This window comes from Podarcis gaigeae, assembly GCF_964106915.1.
Source record: "Podarcis gaigeae genome assembly, chromosome: 5".
In the NCBI taxonomy this organism is placed as follows: Eukaryota; Metazoa; Chordata; class Lepidosauria; order Squamata; family Lacertidae; genus Podarcis; species Podarcis gaigeae.
The window spans coordinates 62368229-62390961 of NC_139681.1; the positions used below are offsets into that span (position 1 = coordinate 62368229).

Genomic DNA, 22733 nt, shown 5'->3' on the forward strand with positions numbered 1-22733 from the left:
TTGGCTGTCAAAACCTTGATGTCAGCTTGCAGGCTCCCTCCCTCCCTCCCAAGTCGATTTGCAAAATATAGTTTGTCAGCTTTGATCTCATGTGACATCCAAATTGCCAAACAATGCTTATGGCTATTACTCTGCCTACAGAAGTGCCACACAGATGAAAATCAAAACCGGACAGATTAGATCTAACACATGCTTTGGCAAAATATTACAGGAAACAGAGTAAAATACAGGGATAAGCACCTGAGGTAACTTGAGAAGATTTGGTAAGAATTCCAAAATAATAATTGAAATTGGGGGAGAGTGAAGGGGAAATAGGAGATGGAAGTATCTGAAGCAGGGAATTAAAAACATAAACTTTGAAGAAAGCGGGTGGCGCTTGTTGGAATCCCTGCTACGGCCGAGCTGATAAAGCTCATTCTTCGACGATAATTAATGGCCTGAGCCTTTGATCAGGCTCCAAGCATGCTTCCCCATTCAGCAGTGTCCAGCACGCAGGGAAGGATGAGAAACACGGGCTACATTGCTAAGAGTTTATTCCTAACTACGCAGACAGAAAACACATCCTCTCTCTGTGAAAGGCAGAGAGCAACTGAAACAAAGGAACAGGAAACAGTAACATCATATCCATCTCCTGTCTTCCATGAGACTTCCAGCAGTCTGGAATGTGTGGAATGCAAAACAGAGTCTTGTGACTCCAAAGCACTGCACAGTGGCAACACACAGAAACTAACAGCGCTGTGGTCTAAACCACAGAGCCTAGGGCTTGCCAATCGGAAGGTCGGCAGCTCGAATCCCTGTTGTTCTGTCCCTGCTCCTGCCAACCTAGCAGTTTGAAGGACAAAGTGCAAGTAGATAAATAGGTACCGCTCCGCCGGGAAGGTAAATGGCATTTCTGTTTGCTGCTCTGGTTCATCAGAAGCGGCTTAGTCATGCTGGCCACATAACCTGGAAGCTGTCTGTGGACAAACGCCGGCTCCCTCGGCCTATAGAGCGAGATGAGCACACAACCCCATAGACTTTTGGTTGCCTTGGAGCAGAATTAGAGATACCTTAAGCTGGTAGTTTGTCTAAGATGAAGGTAAAACATGATGGAGAGCCAAACAGTAAAGAGATTTTAAAATACCTCAGCTACCTAAACACCTGAGTAGGCTTGACTGAACAAAAATGTTTTTAGCAGACACTGAAAAGTTTTTATACCAGAGGAGCATATGTTCACATTGCAAAGCAAGGTCTGCTTTGCAATTCAGACATGAGGATGTAAAGTGGACATGCTTGAAAGTGATTGGTGCAAATGCCAATGGATAACTACTTGCACCTTAGCTATAGGAAGAAGGACTTAGGAGAAACAGAAGGATATATCAGGATTTTTATTTCTAAGTTGAAAACAGCCCCTTCATGAATGGAATAGGGGTTTTTTTTGCTCACAGAACCTTTGAAGCAATGCCAGAATACACTATTTGTTGTATTGATTATAATATCCCTGTTTGTTTTTTCAGTGTACCTTTTGTGTCTTGTAGCTGGAAATAAGGCCATAACACATGACCAAAATGTTCAGCTCAAATTTTGCAGCCCTTTCCCAAATTTCTTTCATTTTTAAACTTTGCGATCCTGGATGCTAGCTACCTAAACAAATTTAAAGTAGTGTACTTTAAGGTTAGAGGAAATTTTGAACTGGGAGAGCTATCTACTGTGTGGCATTCCATTCATTCACACATATATCCATCTATCGGGGTTTTTTAGGGGAGCAACCATCCAGAGTTGTTGAGCTTTCTGCAAAATAGCATCTCTTCTTCTCTGTGCTGCCTGCAGCCTCTGGTGCACAGTCACTACACTACAGAGGTGCTGGAACTCAGTTCCAGTGAGTTCCGGCTTGAAAGAAGCCCTGCATCTATCCATCCATCCTGCTCTTCTTAGATGAGCAAAGCTGCTTATGAAAATAAAAAAAAAATCATATATCTTTTTAAATGGCTTTGATCCAGAGCTAAGCATGCCAAAGGATTGGCAGAAACAGACTTCCCTTGTCCTGCTTCTCTCCCCCAGAACTTCCTCCCAAGAGCTAGAACTAAAGAATGGGGAACCCTGTTATTCTTTGGTGAGGAGGGCTGGAGAGGAATGGGGATTTCTCAAAAATTAGGAGGCGAGGCTTTGTGTGAGAAGCTGCCTCATCAAGGATCCCTGCCATACTCACACCATTCTGTAAGGCCCCCTGACCCTTGAAAGAAGCTTTTTTCGGAGATTGAGGGAGCTAGCAGCAGGAGGAAAAGTCAAGTTCTGTCAGCTGCGTTTGGCATGCTTATCTCTGGATCCAGCCCTGTGAACTTAAGGTAATCAATTGGTGTGCCATGTTTTGCTGTCTTGAGATTTTTTCTTTAAAATATAAAGCCAAACAGAAGTGAAATGAATAACGAAGATGCATATTTAAAATGCACTGTTTTTCTTGCTGATAATTCAAAACTCTGGACTCTCAGTAATAGAACTGTAAGTATAAGGATCTGAATGATATAAAGGCATCAAGGTTCTTTTTCCCTGCTCTTCTGTTTCCCAGTCTGCCAATAAGAAGCCTCGAAAGACTCCAGCAGAAAAATTCCGTTCTGAAACTGGAATAAGAGGAACAGGTCGAGGAAGAGCTAATGGTCACCCCCAGCAAAATGGAGAAGGGGAACCTGTCACTTTGTTTGAGGTGGTGAAGTTGGGCAAAAGTGCTATGCAGGTAAAATTATGGGTGCCCGTTGAAGGCTCTGTTAAATTTTAAAAACTAGATTCAGAACCCTAGTACATTTCCAGAAATGTTTTCTGGTAGTTGGCACACAAAGTACTTGAAGGAACAGCTGGGAAAATTCCCAGTAAGGAAATGTATTGACCAAGTACAACTATTGTGGCTTTATGCAGAAGGGTGGCATGGGGTTATCTTGATTATATGGGAATATGCAATCTTAATTAGTAATGAGTTTTAAAGGTATTCTTAAGAGATGATTCCTTTTTGTTACCAGATTACTGGTTGTAAATGAGTATTTGTAACTTACTATTGTTAATATTCTATTAAGTCCCCCCAAGTATGTATTTATATCTTAAATAAATAACAAATTCTGTGATTGTTTGCATTCACTGATATTCTTAAATAATTATTTCAAGCAATTAAAAAAAGTTGGTTGTGAAGGACTTTTTTGTATTCCAAACCAAATTAAAATGTACCGTGGGGTAGTTAAATGCCCCTCAACAAGCCCATGTTATCTAAGTCTATTTCCTTAGATGTAGTTTTTGTTTGAAAACACCCATGGGACTTTTTAAGGAATCCCAATTCATTCTGTTGGCTGGCACAAAAAAGTACCCCAAACACAGGAATTAGTATGAAATTTCAGGGAATACTTGTTGCCGCAACCATTTTTTTAAATTGTATGAGAAAAAAGCAACGTGCAGTGATAAATGGCTGAACTTCGGGGATGTTATTTACTACTGTGTAGGTGACTGTATTGTGTGTTTACATATGTGTAAACCAGATTTTAGAAAAAATCATTGGATGAAACTTATCAACATTTTGAGAGTACAGTAGAGGTGGGGTAGTAATTGCTAAGGTACACAGCAACTGAGGGCTAGTGTACACAGTCTTCCTAAGGAAAAGAGCAGCTGAATATACGTTTGAAGCGGCTGTGCAGACGTATCAAAATTAATAGGTGGGCATGCCACATTCGAAGAGATGCTATTAGGCCATAATATACTTTCATTAACTTATCGAAAATGCTCATCCGCCAAATAATGGGAAAGCTTTTAAATTTGACACTTGTACTCAAAATACTGTGTGTACAGAAGTAGAAAAATTGGAAAAGATGCTAAAAAAATAGTTGCTCTAAATATGAGCTACAGTTTTAGTATATGCATGTTGAAGCAGACACTGTGGGATATGGTTTTGATCGCTAGGTTGTCCAGTTTCTCTGTGTGATGGAAGGAAGTCTAAGGGTGTTATCCAACCCAGTCATTCTCAGAGCAGACACATCAATGACTTAAGTTGGATATCATCAAAATACACTTACTGAAATAAGATTGCTTCCTCTTTTTTCTTTTTTTTTCTTTGAGTTACTGCTGACAAATTAGAACTATTCCTCACATTAGTTCTGCATGCATATAATTTTTATTGTAATTCTCTGAAGGCTGATCTAAATGAAGTTAACTGGATTTCTGGTGTACACTCAAATTTATACCCCTCCCCCAAGAGTTGACTAGGGATAAATGTGACCTTTGAACTGAGAGAGTTAGCCCTCTTGCCCTCTTACAAAAGGTTCTGTTTATACAAACTTGGGATGTCATGATAAACCACCAGGATTTATTTGCACTTTTTGAAGAAAACAACAAAAAGTTTTTTAAATAAAAAGTTCTGATATGAATATCTGAATTCTATTTTATTGACAGTCTGTAGTGGATGACTGGATTGAATCATATAAACAAGATAGGGACATAGCACTTCTGGATTTAATCAACTTCTTCATCCAGTGTTCAGGATGCCGAGGTAAGGATAAGTGATAAGAGTTTTATAAAACTGTTCTAACTCTGTATAACTCATCATCCAATGTGTTTCTTGAATGGGGAATATAATATGTGGTGTGTTACCTAAAACCTGGATAGATAACTTGTATATTGTGTATTCATGTGTTTTCCTGTATGACCATATCTATACAGAGAATGGTAATAACGAAGCAAGAGTTTTGAAAGAATAATCAAGCTTAGGTATTAAATCTTAGGTACCTGGTAAATATATAAGAGCTTTATTTAACTAGAACTGAGCTGCCATATTTTGTAATGTTCTTTCTCCATAGTTAGGAAACTTGTTCTTCAAAGTTAAAGAACCAATGTATTTTAAAGAGCATGGAAAAGAATATGGAATGAAGTATTTTCATATTTGTGGTTATGCCGCCAAAGTTACACCACCACTGCACAAGAGAATTATTAGCAGATTAGTGGCAACCCAGAGATTGTCAAATGCTTTAAAAAAAACACCCTTTAGTAAAACCCAACAACAGGGGTAATAATAACAATAATAATGTCCTTTAAGAGGTCAATGACATGAAATCTTGTGTGAGCAAGAGTTGTGAGGAAACTGACGTTTTGGTGGAAAGAAAGGAAAAAGTGGCACATAAGATATAAAAATGTCACAGTAGAACTATTTCATTGTCTAGATATGCCATTTTCTGGTCTGTACTGAGAAGCTATTTTAAAATGTCCCCAGGGAAGGAACAGAGAGCTTTTAATGCAAGATTTTAATGTAGCTAGGACTGAACCCAGTCCTCCGTATTCCCAAATGGGCTACTGAGGTTTGACCCTGCTCAGTGGGCAGACTACTGAGTGACTTGGGGGTGGGGAAGGAAAACTAGGATAATGAGGATGGAATGGCTGGGAAGCTAAACAGAAGCACTTCAACGTTGCAAGAGTTTTGTGGCAAAATAACTTTTGTTGTTGTTAATTACTATTCATTCGTATGACAGACAAATCAGCATATTTAGATAACTCTGATGTAACCAAAGAGGGTCAGGAGCTTTTCCAGAGTCCCAACATTAAAGGTTTTTTTAATCTGCATTTCAAAGTCAAAAGAGAATAACAGCCCCTTGTAGTTTAATTATTATCCTGAGAATGTGCATCCACGTGCATTATAAACAATTCACTCTTGGAACATACAATTTTCTGGAAGGTTTCTGGTATTTTTCTTTTCCCCATTTACAACGTCTTGTAATTTTATGAGTGATGGTTTTATTAGTTCGTGTGTTTTGTCCTCTTCTTCCCTCCCCTCCTTAGCACATTAGCTGAGTTTGTCATGCTGCTTCACATGCCAATAAAACCAGGTTTTATGGCATACTATATTTTGAACAATGTAGATTTAAATCAATTTAATTTAGAAGCTTCAGAATTCTCAGCCATATTAGCTGAGCTAAAATTATCTGGTTGAAGCTAGGGCTGTAACAATCTGCCTGCTTTATTAAGTCTTTTTGTTGTTTTCGTTTTGTGTTTTAAACTGCCTGGCCCCTTTTTGGAAGTAAAGGAAAATACAGTTATCCCAGGATTGTTCTATTTTGTTGAATTATATGACTGAAAGCATACTGAATAAGATCCAGTCTGAAGGGCGGGGGGAATCATAATTAAATCTATATATCATTCTATAAACTAATCTTAAATCTAGGCCATTATCTTTTGGCTAGTATTCTCTGATAGTTTCTGATTCCAGTGTCTGGTAAAGGGACACCCCTGTATCTGCAAGACTTGGAATTAATTCTTTTGCTTTGCTGGAAATCAATGAACAATTGTTTGATTATTGATCCTATTATTGCTTTTCTATTATTGATAGCTGGTCTTGCTACTAATATTTGAACATTAATAATTGCCCCGTATTATTTAAAAACAAAATAATACATTTTTACCTAGGACAGTTAGTCACTTTTATGGTTCTCCAAGTTATGTAGCACTAATACAGACTTGGAAAGAGAAAAATTACATAGATAACTCACAGCTAATTTAATACAACCAAGCTCATGTTCAGAGAAAGGTCATTGCAAGACTGCATTTTACCCAGACAAAATCATTTTTGTAAGGAATATGGTAACTTTTAAAACATTTTATTAAGAAATCCCAGTGGAATAAGACATGAGCAAACACCTGAAACCAGATAAAGCTAATAACTGAGGATATGAAAACATGATGGCTGTCACATGATTTTATACCCATTATAGTATACTTACTTTGCTTAAGGGTAAGCACTGGGTGGTTGGTCTGTGTGGTTTTCTATGTGATGTTCATACATTACTGATTGGTTTTTGAGACTAGCACATGTTGGACATAGAGAAAAGCCCGCAGAAGGGAACTGGCAGAAACTGACTTTGCTGTTTCTCCTTCTCCAACTCCTGTTGAATGGAGTGAGTTGTGGTGTACGGGGGAAGGGGGATTCCCCCCCCCCCAAATCAGTCACAGGTAACTTCCATGAGGAAGGGGCAGGGAATATTTGCTTCTTCTAGCCCCCTACTGCAAACCTCTGCAAAATCCGCTGTCCCAGATGGACTCAAACCCAGGGAGTGTAAAATGCAATTTGTTTGTTCAGAGGGGGCTCTGGGATTGCCAATACTGTATAAGCAAAGCAACAATCTTCTACGTGCTTGATAATTCTATCTTTAAATTTATCCTCCACAATTCCTGTTCTGTCAAGGTAACCAGAACTTCCGAATGTTTACAAATATCAGTTGAGATTCTAATCCTAATGTCTTTCACTGGTAAATATAGAATGCTGGGCAGATTGCCAGGCTATAAATAGTGATCACCAAGTCAAAGGAGAATATGTAAATGGAGGACTAGGCAAACCAGAAAAGCAAAACAAATAAAAAAAGCCTCACAAAATGATGGTGATAATTTTTTTAGTAAGGTTTTTATTAAAGATTTTTCATAATTCAGTCAGATAAAATAAACTAATAAAAACAGAAACCAAAACAGAGACAAAGAGAAAAAGAAAACACCAAAGGAAGACTGAACGAAAAAAAGGGGGAAAATAAAAAGGACTTCCAATTTTCCATCTCTCAGTTACATAAAAGAAATCATTCAAAATATTAACTCTAGAGTGACATCCAACTGATCTATTTTCTGTTAGGCAATATTTTCCAAATCTTTCAACCCAGATGTCTTAAAGATTAATTCATTTTCTGTTTTACACAAAAAGTCCAAAAGGGGTTCTCTAATTATTGTTATTAATAAATCTAACTTTTCTCTAATCAAACATATCAGCTTTGTCTATAATAACTTCAACAACCATTCCTCCATATTAAACAATAATAAGTCCTTCCATCTTTATTTCATAATTCTTTTCTTACTTTATATTCATTGGCACCCAGTACCATATCTTCCATTCCCATTTCCTGCTGTATTTGCTATGGTTTTCCATCTAGATTTTTTTTAAAATGTCCTTTTCATTTACACTTCTTCCATTCTTTTTCTTTTTCCAAGAAAAGCGCCAGAGGTTTGGTAGGTTTCCCCCCTAAATTCACTCCAAGATGGACACAGAGTCCTTTATCTCTACCAGCTCAGAATGTCTCTAGATTTCTCCATCCATCCATGGCTTCATCATTAAGATTAAACTCTAAGCAGACAAAATGTGAGAGCCTATCAAGAAAGTTCAGCATTTATAGTTGCTCATTTTGCTTTTGTGTGCACTTCTTTGTGCTCGAAGTCGTCCCCCCCCCCCATTTATTCTAATTAGGGCTGTGTCTTGAGCAGTGCTAGCATCCACTTCCAGCTTCTTCCAGTTAAGAGGTTTAATGTTTGTCCAAATAAGCACATACTGGGGAAAGCTTGGGACTGCTTGCATGAAGAAAATGCCTTGTGATTGTTACTTGACCATTTCCTTTCTTTACATTATGGCAGATTTTGATGCTGTAGAAATCTGGTTGGCTCTTTTCTATCTGTAAAAGCTAAATTAGTGCATTTGGACAGACATTTGTACTGGAACATCACTTGGGTATATTTTTCTACACATGTAACTTCAAAAACCCTGATACTAAACTTTCTGACATCATGATTTTCATCCACTGCCTGGGATGATACTCCTTGACCAGCTTCTAGGGTTCCAGCTTCCAGGGTCAAGAGAGATACATTATTGAATATGCCTTCCGTTGTAAACTGCTTTTCTCTCTGGCCCTTTAATGTGCTGCTAAGGCGGCTCCCTAAGATTTTAAGGACTTAAGTTCAGTTGCCCCTGAGTTTATTTTAATTAATATGTTCCTGAGTGCGTATTTTCTCAGGAGATTCGTGTGCTCTGTCTATGGGACTAAAGTGGTGCCAGTTCTAGGACTTACTGACAAATTAAAAACTGACAAATCACTGGGCATCCATCCAAGACTTCTCAAAGAACCCCAGTGTGAAATTGATGACCTTCTAACAAAAATAAGTAACATCTCTAAGATTGCTTCTATAATTGAGGACTGGAAAGTAGCCAATGAAACATCTTTTTTTTTTAAATAAATGAATGAATGAATGAATGCAGGAGAGATTTGCTTAATGTCTATTCTAGTAAAAACTAGTAGCAGACATTGTTAAAGATAGAATTATCAAGCACGTAGAAGATTGAGTCTTGCAGAAGCAGAACCAGCATGACTTCTGCAAGGATAAGCCCTAAGGTTTTTTGAGACTGGATCACCTCTATCTATATATTGATAGAGGTGATCCAGTCACATTTCAAAAAAACTTCTGATAAAGTCCCTCACCAATCTCATGAGTAAGCTCACTAGTCATGGGAAAAGAGAGGATGTTCTCTTGTGGATCAGTAATTGGTTAAGGCACATGAAGCAGAGTGATTATTATTATTATTATATTTTATATACTGCCCTATACCCAGATGTAGAGATGAGTCCTCTAAGTATCAGTATTCAGACTTGCTCTTGTTAACTTATTCATTAAAGATAGAGAATTAGGAGTGAGCGGTAAGGTTGCCCAATGACACCAGATTGTTCAAGGTGATACAAAAAGTGATTGTGAGGAACTCCAAACTGGGTGAATGGGCAGTAAAATGGTAAATGCAGTTCACTGTGTGCAAATTGAGGGGATGTACATGGGGCATTTCACATATATGCCAATGAAGTCTAAACTAGTGGTGATTGACTAGGAACGAGGCTGTGGGACTGTAGTGGATACCTCAATGAAGATTTCAACCCAGTGTGCTGAGCTGTGAAAAAGGTGAATTCCATGTTGGGTTGGGGCTAATTATTATTTTCATTCCATTCCATTCACGAATCATTATTAAACAGGATAGGAATTGAAAATAAAACTGCCAATATCATAATGCCATTATACAAATTATGGTGAGACAACACTTGGAATATTGTGTACGTTTCTCATTGTCTCACATCAAAAAGGATATGGTAGAGCTGGAAAGTGTTCAGAGAAGGCCATCAAAATTATCAAGCATTTGGAGCAGTTCTCCTATGAGGAAAGGCGGCAAGAATTGAGGCTTTTTAGTTTAGAGAAAAAGGCAACTAAGGGAGGATATGATAGAGGTGTTAAGATTATGCATGGTTTGAAGAAAGTAGATAGGAAGAAGCTTTTCTCATACTGGAATGTGGGGGCATCCAATGAAGCTGAATGTTGGAAGATTAATGACAGTACTTCTTCACACAATGCACCTTTGAAATATGCTCCCACGAGATACAGTGATGGCCACCAACTTGAACTTAAAAGAGGACTAAGCAAATTCATGGAGGATAAGGTTATCAGTGGACCATAGCAATGAGGGATATGTTCTGTTTTCACTATTGGAGGAAGGCTGCTTCTCAATACCAGTTGCTGGAATCACAAATGGGGAGAGTACTATTGCATCCAGGTCTTGCTGGAGGACTTCCCATAGCCATGTGGTTGGCCACTGTAAGAGCATTAGGTTTGGCCTGATCTAACAGGGCTTTTCTTTGGTTCTTAAACATTAAAACATCAACATTTTAAATCAAGGAGCTTCAAATAGAATATTAGAACTGCAGCAGTTTAAAACAGATTCAGAGTAATCAAATATTAGTTTAAAAGCAGCTTTGAATAAGGAGGTCTTTAAGTCTGGTTTAAAACCATCCTGATGACAGGCCCTTAATCAGGGTATCTGGAGGCAGTATTAAGGGCAAGTTTATATGGATGCAGATAATCCTTAGCATAACTTGAAGTCCGCACTAGCACTTTAAATTGGGCCTCAAAACCAACAGGTAACAAATGTAGCTGGTACAATATAGATATTATAAGCTCTGGCTTCTCGGCCCCAATAAGCATCTAGGCTTATGGTGGCCAAGTACCAGCCGAAGCTTCTTTAAAGGCAGACCCACATAGAGCACATTAAAGTAGTCTAGTGTAATCAGGCTGTTTCATAAGCTTCAGTATTCTTAGTAGAGAAGAGGAGCAGCCAATCCTCAGAAACAGATGCAGTCCTCTCTTACTGTTTCACTGGTGAAAGGCTGCACTTCTATTTCCTATTATACTCAAGTTTTATTGCTGGCTACCAGACATATTCAGTACAATGGGATTTGATGTGGCTCCTCATTTGCCATAATGTTCTTTAATAGGTAGTTCAGAATATCAAGATATGCAATATAGGAAATCTCTTAAGTAGAGTAAAATATGTATGTTATGCTTATTCATTTTATTACAGGCACTGTAAGGATTGAGATGTTTAGGAACATGCAGAATGCAGAAATAATCAGGAAAATGACGGAAGAATTTGATGAGGTATAGTATTAAACATTCTGAAATATTTTGAGCTGTAGGTAAAAGTGTGCTAAGAGTTCTCCAGGATAGGACCGGATTCAACAAGTCCTGCTCACACAATGTGGTTCTCCTTCCCCTACAACCACCACCCCGGTTGCCTGGTGGTGATGGTTAGAAGACACACACACCCAGAACAGTGTGCAGGTGAAGGAAAAGGGAGAAAAGCAGAAATGATTTCGCTGTTGGAGCAATCTCCCTAGCACTACTATGAGTACAGAGTTTTATTCTGATATTAAATGGCTTCTGTTGTGTCTACCCTCCAAGCTCCAGATTGAGAGGGCACACAGAGAGTGTTTTCTGTAGGCACAGGTAAGTATTGAGGTTCCAAACCTTGTAGAGCTTCATAGACCCAAACCAGAACGTTGAATTGGGTGCAAAAATAAATTGGAAACCAGTGCAGGTAAAATAGGTCAGTGTGAAGTGTTCGTAACACCGTGTCCCAATTAACATTCTTGCTAGATTTTGCATCAGCTGAAGTTGCTAGATCATCTTCAAAGGCACCCCCCCACACACACACACATAGTATTGCAGCAACTAAAAAATGGAGATTGCCAGAGCATGGATCACTGCAGTCAGGTTATCCACTTCAAAATAGGATTGCAGCTGGGATACCAGCCTTAGTAAAAGGTACTTTCTGCCACTATCACTACTTGAGCCTCTAAGGATAATGGTGGATCAAAGAGCACCCAAGTTGTGACTGGTGCTCATTGGGATTGATAGAGCAGAAGGCAGGGAGACCAGCAGTAGGTGGAGTCCGAGCCAATGACAGGAAGAGCCAACTTATTCTAATTCTAATTTTGTCTCAAGCATCCTCCCTGTTGAAAGTTTTCTAATCCAGAAACCTTTGTTTTTGTCTTGATACAATGTGAGTGAAATGTGCTCTTTCCCCTTAAAATAGGTTTCTTACACATAGCATTCTCTCAGTATAGTAGTTGTATGTAAAAGGTGAGACTGCTGAAATCTAAACTTGTGTTAAATACAGTATGTGCATTTTGTCTTCCTTCAGGACAGTGGTGATTACCCACTTACGATGCCTGGGCCACAGTGGAAAAAATTTCGATCAAATTTTTGTGAATTCATAGGAGTTCTAATACGACAATGTCAGTACAGCATCATTTATGATGAATATATGATGGACACAGTGATCTCACTTCTGACTGGTTTGTCAGATTCACAGGTCCGAGCTTTTAGGCATACCAGTACACTTGCTGGTAGGTACATCTTAAAGGAAAGTATAATACTCCGATGCATAAGAAGCTAACTTATCATGTTATGTATATGAAGCTAATTATGTTTTGTTTGGGAGTGCAGAGATGAAAGGCAGATATAAGCACTTTAAATAAATAATGAAAGACTGTAAACATAATGAAGACAGTATGAGCTGGTCATTTATTAGCAATTGTTTTCTACATTCAGTTTGAGCCACTGTCTTTCTTCAGTGACTATGGGAGAAAGGAAATGGCAGGGACAACACTGAGGTGGGAGAAAAACTTGTTCTATGACCAGACATTGCCCCATTTCTACTATGTGCTCACTTACAGGTCCTTTGCTTTACTGGACAATTTACTACCGCTTGGAGATTGAGGTGGAATTTGAATGTAATGACAAAGAGTGTTTTGGGGGCATATGCCTCAGACTCCCACACCCATTACTTTACTCTTCAGGCAGAGGCAGGAGATTAGAAGATTCTCTTTCTTTATCAGTAAACCGTAGTTTGCCATTACCCACAAACCAGGATCCCAAATGGTTTGAGCAAACCAGTTTAACATGTTTGGTTGCATCCTCAAGCTATGGTTTGTCACTAAGTAAAGTATGCATTTCTAGACTCTTTTTCTACGTGAAGGAAAGGGGGGATGGAGCACATGGGCTCAGAGTGCATACCTTTTTCTTCCTTATAACCACCAGCAATTAATTCAGCCATAGATTTTGAAATTTAGGAGCTATTTAAAATGTAAAACAGGTCTGCTATTGTCTATGAAAAAAAGGTTATATATATATATATATATATATATATATATATATATATATATATTAGATTTCACCTACAATTCTTTGATGACATTGAAAGAAGTCTTTGAGTGGAGACTGAAAGAAGCTATATATGGTAGTTTTGGTTTTTATTTTTGAAAAATTAAGTTATTTTAAGCATGGAAACCAAGCAAAGACAAGCAATTTCCATCTGGTTTCAGGGACTAAAATAGCTGTCCTTTTTATTACACATTATTTCTAGCTATGAAGCTTATGACTGCTCTTGTGAATGTTGCCTTAAACCTGAGTATTCATCAGGATAATACACAGAGGCAGTATGAAGCTGAGAGAAACAAAATGATTGGTAAAAGAGCCAATGAAAGACTGGAGCTTCTCCTTCAGAAACGAAAAGAGGTAAGTCAATAGACCAACACTGTTCTCCTTGTGTAGAATGTTTCCCGGAAAGCTAGTTGAAGAAGTTTTATTATATTAAAATCCTCTGAAAAGGATTCCATGCACAGAAAGGAGAAAAATCATTGCAATGGGTTAGACTTGTGAGGAAGTATCTGACACATTTGCATTGTGTTTCAAGAAGTCATATGAGCAGTGCATGTAAGTTATCAGCATGGAACACCAAATTAATTTTTCCATACATCCTGTTCATTTGGCAGAACGCTTGAATGAACTATTGAATAGTAACCGAACAAATGGTTTTTTAATCAGCTCACCAATTAGCACTGAGTGGGAACAGTTCATTTTTTAATGCCGTGGACAAGAAATAGAAATTACACTCACATGCTCCCTTCTCGGCTGCTAGGCTGACTTAGTCCTCTCAAGGGAGCAAACAAGATAACTTAAGCAGCAGACACAAGACTACCAGCAGGAAAGAAGCAGGGAGCTTTCAGACAGCCCTTGCAGCTCTTGTTTGAACTGAGCAGGTTTTAACCTTCACTCATCAGCTGATGAGCAGAAATTAGACCCTGCTGCCTTGCCTGTGCCCGTGAGCTGGAGGTTCCTCATTCCTGATATATAGCTTGGGTCATATCAGTGTTCAAGAGATCAGCTAGGATATCAATAGGAGCACTGATCCAGTTCAACAAGAAAGTCTCCAGGGAAATATTGGGAAACCAGATTCAGAAGTTACCATGATAAACTAATTTAATAGGTCCTCCCATCTCTGCAGAGCATAGAGACTGCTTCTACCATAACCTTAAGCATGTAGTGATTTGAACATAACAGAGGAGCCACCTGATTTCTCCCACTCACAAATCATCCTCCTCTTACCCGGAATAGAAGACAGAGTCACGAATATGATCTACCACTGGCTTCAGGCCAGATGTTATTTAAATTAGGCCCATGATTTACAGGTTTCATTAGACAAGGGGGGTCCCCGGTTCAGATACTCAGAAAAAGAATAAATCTAGGAACCAATTTTCTATTGGAAATGATTATGTTATTAATTTGAAATTAATAGGTAACCTTAATTTGCATTTCAGCTGCAAGAAAATCAGGATGAAATTGAAAATATGATGAATTCTATTTTCAAGGGTATATTTGTCCATAGATATCGGTAAGTGGAGCAAGTGCATTTTAGATGTAGGTAGTAGTAAAAGATGTTAAGTTTCCATTTTTGCTTAAAATTTATGAATGCATTCTACAGTAAAAAAAGAATAATATAATTTCAGTTATGCACACACAGGTTTAGCTGTAATGGGATTTGGAAACTAAGGGATCAGTCCAAAGGCTTCATGGAAAAGTTACCTTTTGAAAAGTAAGAAATGGCATTATTGAAGTCTTAGGGGAGACAGTTTTCAGCATGAAGAGCAGCAAGGGTTAAAGGGCTGAGTGATTTTAGGGGCAAAATTGTGAGATTAGAGAGGGTTAACATTGTGCAAAATGATGAAAAATTACTCTCTCTATATATATGTACACACACAGAGAAGAAGCAGGGAGACAAATTATTTTCTCGCCTTTTTTCACAGTGATGCTATTGCTGAGATTAGAGCTGTTTGTATTGAAGAAATCGGAGTATGGATGAAAATGTACAGTGATGCCTTCCTGAATGATAGTTATTTAAAATATGTTGGTTGGACGCTTCATGACAGAGTAAGTTTTACATGCACTAACATAGATCTCCAGAAGCATGCTCTTTTCATGTGCTGTGTTCTCGTTTAAATGCAAAAGAAAATTCTGCATTCTTCATATTTCTTTCTAGTGATATTGTTAAATTATATTCAATTGTACCTGGTTTTCCTGATTTATTTATGTATAACATTATTCATGGACGCGGGTGGTGCTGTGGGTAAAAGCCTCAGCGCCTAGGACTTGCCGATCGAAAGGTCGGCGGTTCGAATCCCCGTGGCTGGGTGCGCTCCCGTCGCTCGGTCCCAGCGCCTGCCAACCTAGCAGTTCGAAAGCACCCCGGGTGCAAGTAGATAAATAGGGACCGCTTACTAGCGGGAAGGTAAACGGCGTTCCGTGTGCTGCGCTGGCTCGCCAGATGCAGCTTGTCACGCTGGCCACGTGACCCGGAAGTGTCTGCAGACAGCGCTGGCTCCTGGCCTCTAGAGTGAGATGAGCGCACAACCCTAGAGTCTGTCAAGACTGGCCCGTACGGGCAGGGGTACCTTTACCTTTAACATTATTCATAAGTGTCTTTCTTCATATTACTTTTCCTCATCTCTTGAAAAGCCGTGAAGCCTTGTTATGGTCAGCATGAAAGAAGCTACTTAAAATGAAATACATATATTTATGTGGAATCTTCATAATTGTCAGAAAGAAATGTAGTGATAGTGATGGAATTTATGTTCTAATTTAGGCTGGTTCAAATTTTCCCCTTATGACTGGTTCTACTAACTTATATGGATCGGTTTTCACAACTGTGAAGTAATGGAAGTTGTTAAGTATTAACCTGTTAAAGAAAAATCAGTAGTGTCAGATTGAAGACATTATGTGTTGTCTTGGTTTATAGTCTGCAGTTCATTAGCACAGTTCTTTATATCTGGTATTAGAGCAGCAATCCCCCCCAAAACTGGCAGTGCTTCTGAAAAATTAAACTGAGGCTCTTGCCAACATGCATATTCTGTCTGCATTATTGGCCAGCAACATTATCCTGTTGGCTGATAATCATGTTCTGACAACCTGAGGATGTTGATCCATGTTTGAAACTAGATTACAGGCAGCAGCCGCTTTAGGCATGTCAGATATGTGCATGACCACACACACATGCATCACACTGAACCTGGAAGTGACTCAAAGAGGGGCGGGGGCAGAACAGGTGTTTGCAGGCTTTTTCAATGGTGTTTCAAATACACGTGATGCCTCATAAATATGCAGTACCTTGGAACGTAACCCTATGTAAATTGGGAGTTGCATGGTGACAGAACAAAGTTTTGAATACCAGGCTGATTAGTCATACCGCCTTCCTTACAGTGCTCAAGCACCCATGCCCTGAGCTGGTTGTAGCAGGATAATTCAAATGGTACTGGTGGTCTGTTATTTAAGGTGTAGATCTTCCAGCACCCCCGTTGATCCCCTTTAATCTGGAAGCAGTAAAGAATGTAATCTGGAAGCAGTAAAGGAGGAGTTGGCTCCTTACCTTTCTCGCCCTGACCTAGCCACTGTGATCCACGCGACGGTCACCTCCAGACTGGATTATTGTAACTCACTCTATGTGGGACTGCCCTTGAGACTGACCCAGAAACTCCAGCGGGTGCAGAATGCTGCAACGAGACTCCTTACGGGGTCCTCACTGTGGGATCACATTCAACCAGTGCTATACCAGCTGCACTGGCTCCCGGTGGAGTACAGGATCAGGTTTAAGGTGCTGGTTTTAACTTTAAAGCCCATTACGGCCTAGGACCCTCGTACCTACGGGACCGCCTCTCCTGGTATGTCCCACGGAGGACCTTACGGTCTTCAAACAAAAACATCTTGGAGGTCCTGGGCCACAGAGAGGTTAGGCTGGCCTCAACCAGAGCCAGAGCTTTTTTGGCCATGGCCCCGATCTGGTGGAACGCTCTGTCACAAGAGACTAGGGCTCTGCGGGACTTGACATCTTTCTGCAGGGCCGGCAAGACAGAGCTATTCCACCAGGCCTTTGGCCAGGACACAGCCTGACCCCCTCCTTTGGCAATCCTCACAGAACTCTAGCCCAATGGTTGCCATTAATTTGATGTGAACTGATTTTATAACAAACTGATTTTAGAATGTTGTATCATTTTACTGTTGTTAGCCGCTCTGAGCCTGGCTTCGGCTGGGGAGGGCAGGGTATAAATAAAATTTTATTATTATTTATTATTATTATTTCTGTGGTTACTCAGCTGTATCCAAAGCTAACTGTTTCTCTGCCTTTGTTGTATGAAAATATCTGGAACTAAGTTGCACTGTTGCTGTAGTTGCTGCTGGCCGCTTTACCTTTACCCCTTATATTAAAATGATGGCTATGGCTGTCGTCGGCATGGTATCAACTGACAGACTTGCCGTTCTGATTCTTCTCGATGGCCGCAGTTGCCGCAGTCTGTCTTAAAATGTGGACGGAGGGGGCCAAGCTTTCTCTGTATTTCAGCTATAATCAAAAGCTTGAATATTGTTCTGGGGAAAATATTGTAGGAGTTTGAATTAATATATAATAACAGTTTTTCTGATGGTACATATTTGTTTCAGTTAGAGAACATGACATTTCAATTTTTAAAAAGAGCAGTAATCATAGCAATAATGATGTCAATGCCAATAGTGCTGCTGAGGGAAGCAATACCTCAGGAAGGCAAGATTTAGGAATGGTATGTGATACCCAAGCTGTTGAAATGATACTGCACAGTTCCAAATAAAAGAATTACCCTTCCAGTCCTTGTTAGTGTATATTGGATTGCTTTTAATAGTTACTTTTGGAGAGATTTATACACCACACTTCAATAAAATCTCCAGGGCAGCAGGAATTTTTATATTTTGCCAATCCAATTATCCTGGGAGGAAATTAATTTGTTTGTAATGAAATCTGTAATCTTAGTGGATAGATGTGATTTTAGTGTTGTAAGTCATCCCAAGTACTTGGTGGAAAGATGACTAATATAGAAAATAAGTTTACAATTTTCTATATCATTAATGTTTAAAAATTTCATTCTATAAGTATTATATGAAATGAATGGTTAGGTCTTTAGTGCATGGTTTTTTTGAGAATTTGATATACTTTTAATATTTTTGAATATGTTTTTATTTAGCAAGGCGAAGTGAGGTTGAAGTGTCTGAAAGCTTTGCAGAGTTTGTACACCAACAGAGAGTTGTTCCCCAAATTGGAGCTATTTACGAATAGATTTAAGGTAAGTGTGACAAAAGTTAACCTTCTTCAAAGCCAAGTACAAACAAAATGTATCATGAAGCCTACATTTGTATAAATTGTTCTGGTTGCTGAGATGAGCATTTTTGAGCACTATAAGACAACTGGCCTTTTAAAGTTTAAAATCTCATATGGAGCATACATGACATAGTGTGTTACAGTCCAAACTTGGTACTTTATTACTCCCCCCCCAAAAAAAATTGTTTGTAATAAATTCCATTGGCTTACAGGAACTTGCTATGGTCCACATGCCCTAACAGGGCCCAGTAGAGTTTATATCTTGCCTAGCAGTCACCGTACTCAACATCCACTTCATACATACTGATGTATGACTTTTCTGTTCAATTTTTTGTTCCCCATTGCATGCAATACTTTTGATATATAGCTTTCTGAGGATGCTTTCATGTTGTTCCTACAGTGTTTTGAGGGGAAACAGCTTGTCATGTTTTACAGAAAAGTTTGCCTGTTAGGACTATTTAAATGTCTTCAGCTGTTTCTTCTGAATACATGTGTGTTCTGTCTTTCTCAGGATCGCATTGTATCAATGACACTTGATAAGGAATATGATGTTGCTGTAGAAGCCATTCGATTAGTCACATTAATACTTCAGTAAGTATGTTTTAAAGAAATACAATTCCCATTTGCCAACAATATATTATACTTGCATTGTGTGATATAAAGTAGTGCATTGTCTAAATAATAAGAATAAGAATAAGAATTTTACACACTGATGCTCCACTATAGCTATTTTTGTATTACAGTAATCCTCAAATTTTAGTTATTTATATTGCTTAAAATGCTCTTTGAGTATCTCTGCCCAAAATGTTCAAGGCAACAGGCTCACCCTGTTTGTGAAAAGAGATCATACAAATGAGAGCGTACCTGATGCAGTTCCATCAGTTTTCCATGCTGTGTTTGACGTAAAATTACTTACTTAGGGAGCATAATAAGTTTAATTGCTGGGATCATTTCTGCACATCGGCAGGTACAATTCTCTCCTTTTCTGATGCCTAGCAATTAATTAAAGCACCTTCCTCAGGCTACAGCTTAGGCCTTGTTCATACATGGATGTACTTGATAATTTTAAGGGATGTTTTGCATTTGTAAGAGTCACTACAGATAGCAGTTTATGTCCTCTCAGATGAAATGCTTCTCAGTGGAGAACATTCGTGCCGTCAGCTGCAAGGCATTTCTGTATTTATACCACTTGATTGCTTAGTGCCTTTGTAATCAGTGCCTGCAGGATACTCGCCTGAGTTAATTAGCTACTTTCAGTTAAATTCTACATCACTTTGAGTATAAAGAATGCTGTCTTCAGGGGAGCCATGTCTGCTTAGGAAAGCCAGCACCTGTTCTGTAAAAGTACTTTGAGGCAATAGGCTGTGTCCAGAGAACTGAAATGGCAGTCCCAAAGGCTGCTAATGTACGAAGGAAGTAACTTTCACTGATTCCCTTCCCAGTGCGGCCCCTTGAAGCCCTAGAAAATCTGTTCCCTAGATTCACCTGGACACTCATACACCTGGTGTATTCTATAAAACTAATTTTTACATGGAAAATAATTGTTGGTTTTAAAATTGCATGGTGTATTTAAGCATCCCATGCCATTCATGTTAAATACCTTGGTTGAATTTTGAATAAGACCTAGTTAGGTTTTCGTATATTATCTGTTCCAAATGTAATTTTAGGTAGATAATAAAGCTGTAGCTGATTGGTTTGATTCAGGAGGTATGTTTTTTTTCCAGTGGAAGTGAAGAAGCTTTGTCCAATGAAGACTGTGAGAATGTTTATCATTTGGTGTATTCTGCACATCGGCCTGTTGCAGTTGCAGCAGGGGAATTCCTTCACAAAAAGTAAGCAAGCCTATCTAATTTGTCTGAAAAAAATAGCAAAATATTGAGGAGAATCTAGAGAACTACCATTAAAGGCATGGTGCTTAAATGACTAAATTACTTTTATGCTACTTGCTTTTAGGTTATTTTTTAAAGTTCTTTTCTATAAGCTTTATTTTAACAGAAAAGTGGCCCAAAATGTTATTTGTAAATCTGAGCCAGAATATGAAAAGTACTATCTTCTGTTTCTAGACTGTTTAGTCGGCATGACCCTCAAGCAGAAGAAGCACTAGCCAAAAGGAGAGGACGGAACAGTCCAAATGGGAATCTTATTAGAATGCTCGTTCTTTTCTTTCTTGAAAGCGAGGTAAAATCATGCTTTAAATTCCTTAAATTTTGCAGTCTCTTTCTTTACAAAAAGTGTGTCTAATAAACTTGTTAATTTCCAAAAGTATTCTGAGTCTCTTGCTTATTTAGTTCTGGCACCAAGATATGCTGACTTTGTTCCCACCTCATGTTAAGCTACGAATATTGTTGAACTATGGTTTAATGTGCACTATCAGCATTCTAGAAGAGACAGCTTCCTCACTACAACTTTTTCTCCTTCAATTTTAAAAAAATTATCGCCCCTGCTTAATTTTGTGCAACTGAAAGCTGAAAGCTTGCTCATTGCATTATGCATATATAATTAATAAAGGTGCTATTCTATTATGTTGTTCTAATGAGCCAGCACAGCTACCTGTTTTTGATCTGCTAAGTAAAAATAATTTTGAAACTGAACATACTGTTTCAATAACATCATAGTCCCTTTTATAGTATACCATGGCTAATATAAGAATGGCTAATTCATTTTTGTCTTCATAATTGCACTAAATTTAATTTTTGTTTAATTTATCACAGAAGCAAATGTTTTCTTCAATCAGAAAGTGTTTCTCACAGATTGCTTAAATCACACCAGTTTGTGAAAATGTAATACATAATACATGACTGTCATTCTGCCACATGATTTCTATGAATTAACTGAAGCAAAAAAAATAATACATTAATTCATAACAGTCAGGCATCCTTAGTGCCTCACAAGACCCATGCACAGGGCTTTTACAAGCAGTGCTATCAGACTCCCTATTCGCCAGCCATGTTGCATCAGCTACAGCAGAGTAGGATTATAATGTCCATATTCTTAATTATTGCACCACTTACATTCTTATAGAGTACTACTGACAGATATTGATTGGTATATGTGTCTGAGAGACCTTCTGGTCAATTATTATTCATTATTTCTAGTTGCATGAACACGCAGCTTACTTGGTGGACAGTTTATGGGAGAGCTCCCAAGAATTGTTAAAAGACTGGGAATGCATGACAGAATTGCTGCTGGAAGAACCTGTCCAAGGTGAAGAAGGTACGTATCACATTGATTTTATGAAATCAGCATAACGTAGCCTGCTCTCTTCCATTTTGGGGCTCTGGAAAAATGAACACAAGTTGACAGTTGCCAATAGTCAGCAGATTGCTATATTTTTACTGCAGTAAAAGTTAGAATTAGAATTTATCTTTATTTTTAAATACTTAAGCTTTCAGTTGTACTGTCAAGTCTGACTAAGTGCAAGAACCTTGTTTTCTGTATTGTGAAACGGCTTGTAGCCTTCTGGGATCTTGAGAAGAAGAATAACAATTTATCAAATCATATCCCACCCCTCTAATGTAAACACATCCCTTGGAATGACTTAAAAGACAGGGTTGGCAGTTAAAAATAATTGAAAACATTGTTTTTCTCTGAAAAACAGTACTGTAATGCAGGGTGGTCCAATTTTTCATACCAAGTGGGCTGCAAGAGTAATTTGACATAGAACCTGAGGGCTGCACACTGCCTTGTCGTATGGGGGTGGGGGAGAGAATGACGCCAATATTTGGCAGGGTCCTTGAGCCCTCCCACCTCCTTCCCTTTTCTAGGTGGATCCATGCTTTCATTTCCCTAGCTTATTTATTGTAGTTCCTTCCAGTCCTTGTTAAGATAATCACTCACTCAACCATAGCTGCTGCCACTAGGACAGCATATGCCACTTTGGTACTTTTAGAGGTGTGTAAAGCAGTTACCTGGACTCCTCCCAGTACTTTCACTAGGCATTAAAAAATCGATGCCTATTCTTCAGTTGAAGTAGCATTTGGTAAAAGTGCCCTTCTTCAGCAGTTTTCCTTTCACAGTCATATATCCCACCTTCGTTAGGGCACTATTAAGCTTCCCAACTAGATAACCTTCACCAGTAATGAGAAGGTTCCATTGGTACTGATCTGAAAGGTGGTTTTCCATTGCCGTTTTCCATTGTAGAAGGACATTAGGACTT

General features: G+C 38.7%; 1 protein-coding gene across 6 annotated transcripts in view; it reads left to right on the forward strand.

The window, feature by feature from the left end:
* Positions 1–22733, forward strand: part of STAG1 (STAG1 cohesin complex component) — a 103819-nt gene that overhangs the window by 58367 nt on the left and 22719 nt on the right. For all 6 annotated transcript variants that reach the window (XR_014565057.1, XR_014565058.1, XM_083741786.1 and 3 more), the window contains exons 4-15: positions 2546–2710; positions 4405–4501; positions 11141–11217; positions 12263–12467; positions 13487–13638; positions 14721–14794; positions 15207–15330; positions 18444–18542; positions 19089–19168; positions 20302–20409; positions 20641–20755; positions 21673–21790. Coding sequence is in view for 4 of the 6 variants with exons in the window: in XM_083741786.1 (XP_083597912.1) it covers positions 2546–2710; positions 4405–4501; positions 11141–11217; positions 12263–12467; positions 13487–13638; positions 14721–14794; positions 15207–15330; positions 18444–18542; positions 19089–19168; positions 20302–20409; positions 20641–20755; positions 21673–21790 (1414 nt within the window). In the remaining 2 variants the exon portion in view is untranslated. The remainder of the gene's footprint in view (positions 1–2545; positions 2711–4404; positions 4502–11140; positions 11218–12262; positions 12468–13486; positions 13639–14720; positions 14795–15206; positions 15331–18443; positions 18543–19088; positions 19169–20301; positions 20410–20640; positions 20756–21672; positions 21791–22733) is intronic.